Genomic DNA, 3590 nt, shown 5'->3' with positions numbered 1-3590 from the left:
AGGGACAGGAGGTGAATCCAGAAAGCCCCGGTTCGCCTCTTCGCCGCAAGTACAAGCACCGGGGGCGCTGGAGTCACCCGTCCAGAATGGGGCCGCCAAGCTCCGCTTAAATACGTGAGGAGGGCAGAGAAACCTATAAGCAGCGTATGTGCTGTATACTTCTCCTTGTATCTATACCGATCCTGAGTTTTCGGTATTTATGTTGTGCATGTGTTAAGGACGGAGAAACCATAGCTGATGTGTATGCAGGTTACTCTATCTATTTATCTATCTATCTTTATTTATTTAAACAGTGCTTCAGATTTTAAAGGCGCTCCCTCTTCCTACCTCCTTTTCCTTCTCTTCTCCAGCCCTTGGTTTTGAGTCGTCCTTTTGCCCACAAACACTCTTCGGATTTGGCCCGCGTGGTTCCTGCATCCCCATGCGTTGCTCTCGCCGTCTGCTTGTGGCAAGTTCCCTGCTCATTTGCCTACTGTGTTTTCCAAAAGCTCACAGCCACCTGACTTTGTTCTTTAAAGCAGTGAGCAGACCAGGAGCAGCCCTAAGAGCAGAGCAGCCATCTCCCTCCCTCCGACACACAACACACCCACGCACAAAGAGAGCTCGGGCTGGAAAGTGGCAAGGGAAACAAACAGCTTCCCCTCCAGCCGCTTCTTCTGCAGCACCTCGTTTGACAAATACCCTGGTGCTTGCCCTTGAATTGGGTTTCACATCCCTATTTAGCACTTGGACAATGATTTTAGATGATGTCACTTAAAGCCAAACAAGAAAATTGATCTCGGATTTGCTTGGCCTCTAAAGCCTGGTTAAGCAGATTGCAAATAATAATAATAAATAAAAAAAAAAAAAGAGAGAGAGAGAGAGGCAAAGGGGAGAAAGGAAAGGAGGGAGAGACACCTCCTTCCCTGGGCGGGGGAGGCGCGGGCGCCAATGAAAAGTAGCCGCTTACTGGGGGGGAAAAAACTTTTCCTGTTGACTGTAGGAAGCGAATTGAGCAATTATCTAGTTTACCTTCTCCTCTTGGAAGTTAACGATTGGCGAGATCTTGGCTGCGTTATTGACACAACACTTTCTATTGATAGAAATAAGTAGCGATTGTCCCGAGTCATTGGTGCGCCAAAGTAAACTGTGATGGGCTGGCATGAGTCCACTGGACTGAGAAGGCTGGTTCTGCCGGCGGAGGCTGTGGTGGTGATGGTGGCGGCGGCGATGCTGGTCTCCCTCCTTGCAGATCAGTGACAAGAAAAGGGGCAGAGAGTGAAACAGAGAGAGAGAGGAGACGAGAAAAGGAAAGGAAAAAAAAAAAAAAGAGGCGTCTACCAAAGCGGCTCAAACCGGGCGAACAAATGCAATCCAGCCATGGACAATAGTGGCCACCACACGGCGACCAAAATCCTAGCGACTCCTCCGGCCAGAGAAAGCCTGTCTGCCAGGAGCAACATGATCAGCACGCCCAAGCCCCTCGCCTTCTCCATTGAGCGCATCATGGCGCGGACGCCAGAGCCCCGCTCCATCCCCGTCCCGCAGCTCCTCCACGGCTCCGTGGCCAAAGGCGACCCCAAGCACCCGCTGCACCTCAACTCCTCCATCCCCTGCATGATCCCTTTTGTCCCGGTGGCGTACGACCCCCTGCCCAAAGCGGCAGTGGCCGGAGCGGAACCCAGGAAGGCTCATTTAGACTCCTCTTCCTCGCCCTCCTTTAGCTGCGGCGATCTCTTGAACTGTGCCCTGAGCTTGAAAGGAGATTTCCCCCGCGATGCCCTGCCCTTGCAGCAGTACAAACTGGTAAGACCCCGAGTGGTCAATCACTCCTCCTTCCACGCCATGGGAGCCCTGTGCTATTTCAACCGAGGCGACAGCCCTTGTCACCCGTCCTCCAGTGTCAACATCCACCCGGTGGCTTCTTATTTCCTCAGCTCTCCCTTGCACCCGCAGCCCAAGGCTTACCTGGCGGAGCGGAACAAGCTGGTGCTGCCGGCCGTGGACAAGTACCCGGCGGGGGTCGCCTTCAAGGACTTATCGCAGGCTCAGCTCCAGCATTACATGAAAGAAAGCGCTCAGATCCTCTCGGAAAAAATCGCTTACAAGACCTCGGAGTTCAGCCGCGGCTCCCCGAGCAGCAAGACCCAAGTTTTCACTTGTTAAAGGCAAGTAGAGTCGCAGCCCGTCTCCCTTCCCCCTGCTCCCCCAGCCTCCTACCCCCGTTCGTCTGTCCGCCGGGTTGTCGGTCGCTTGCTTGCTTGATTTTAAAACGACGGCCTCCTCTTGGCGCTCTCGCCTTCTAATAGCAATTTTTTTATATTATTTTTTGTCCGATTTCACTCCTAAGGTATTTAATGCACATTATAACTTAACTCGCCATATGCCGGTGCACACGGGAGCCAGACCCTTTGTTTGCAAAGTTTGCGGGAAGGGCTTCAGACAAGCGAGTACGCTCTGCCGGCACAAGATCATCCACACCCAGGTGAGCCTCTATCCCTTCTCTCTCTCCCTCCTTCCCTAAGACGCCTCCGCTCACGTTTTTTTTTTAGGGGGGAGCCCGAGTTTGTTCGGCCGCCCCAAGGCAGCGGCGCGGGGGGCGGGGGGCGGGGGGAGCCGCGGGGGGATTTCGTTTTCTCCAAGTGCGGTGGGGGTACCGGGGGGTTCCCCGAACTGGGAGCGGGGCGAGGCGACGGTGAACGGTCAGCTCACGCAACAAACCCTGGAAAACTATCGCACAAACCCTGTAAAACCAGCGCACAAACCCAGAAAAATCATCCAACAAGCCGTGACTTGACATTTGTTTCCCTCCAGGAAAAGCCACACAAGTGCAACCAGTGCGGCAAAGCCTTTAACCGCAGCTCGACCCTGAACACGCACACGCGAATACACGCCGGCTACAAACCTTTTGTCTGTGAATTTTGTGGCAAAGGATTTCACCAGAAAGGTATCGGTCTCCAGCCCCATCTCCTTTGCCCGCGCTCCCCCCAGGGTGAGGTCAAGCGTGGGGATAGTTTGCGAAGGGAGTGGTGGTGGGGAAGAATTAGGTTTGGGCTTAGTTTCTGCTCCCAGAGGTTTAGGTTAATTTTAAGTATCCCTAGTCCCTGCACATTCCCTCTGGCGCGGCCCATGGAGTAGGACAGGGCTTTCGCTTTCGGGGGATCGCGGGGGCAGCTTTTCCGCAGGCTGCGCCCCCTTTTCCGTGCACTTGCAGCGCAGATCGGCGAAGGAGTTCGCCTTTTTTCCCCTCTGAGTGGAGAGGCTTGCTTAGTTTCTCTCCCCCGAGAAGCCTAAAACCAGGGAGTTCATTTCCGCAGTCGGTGTGATTTGGGGTTTTTTGATAATTCCTTTTCGTCTGTCAAAGGAACAGCCGCGGGGAGCATGGGGAGAAGGCGAGCGTTTGCTACTCGATCGGCGGTCGTTTTCTGCTAAAGCCGAGCTCTGGGGACGGGACAGGATTTGGGAATTTTTTTTTTTTTTTCTTCTCCTCTTTGGAGAGTCCTGTTCTCAGCCCCGGGTCCCTTTGCCCTTCTCGTCTCGTTCCCAGGCAATTACAAAAACCACAAGCTGACTCACAGCGGGGAGAAGCAGTTCAAGTGCAATATCTGCAA

General features: G+C 53.8%; 1 protein-coding gene across 1 annotated transcript; it reads left to right on the top strand.

Annotated features, from left to right (window-relative positions):
• Positions 1–1359: 1359 nt before the first annotated feature.
• On the top strand, positions 1360–3587 carry FEZF1 (FEZ family zinc finger 1; the record flags this gene model as incomplete). The annotated part of the gene is made up of 5 exons (XM_009867822.1): positions 1360–1785; positions 1936–2141; positions 2314–2464; positions 2794–2926; positions 3527–3587. Coding segments are annotated over exons 1-5 (977 nt in total), but the record flags the coding sequence as incomplete, so codon positions are not given.
• Positions 3588–3590: the final 3 nt, after the last annotated feature.

The sequence above is a fragment of the Apaloderma vittatum genome, unplaced genomic scaffold, assembly GCF_000703405.1.
Source record: "Apaloderma vittatum isolate BGI_N311 unplaced genomic scaffold, ASM70340v1 scaffold34540, whole genome shotgun sequence".
In the NCBI taxonomy this organism is placed as follows: Eukaryota; Metazoa; Chordata; class Aves; order Trogoniformes; family Trogonidae; genus Apaloderma; species Apaloderma vittatum.
This window is presented reverse-complemented; position numbering and strand designations above follow the sequence as displayed.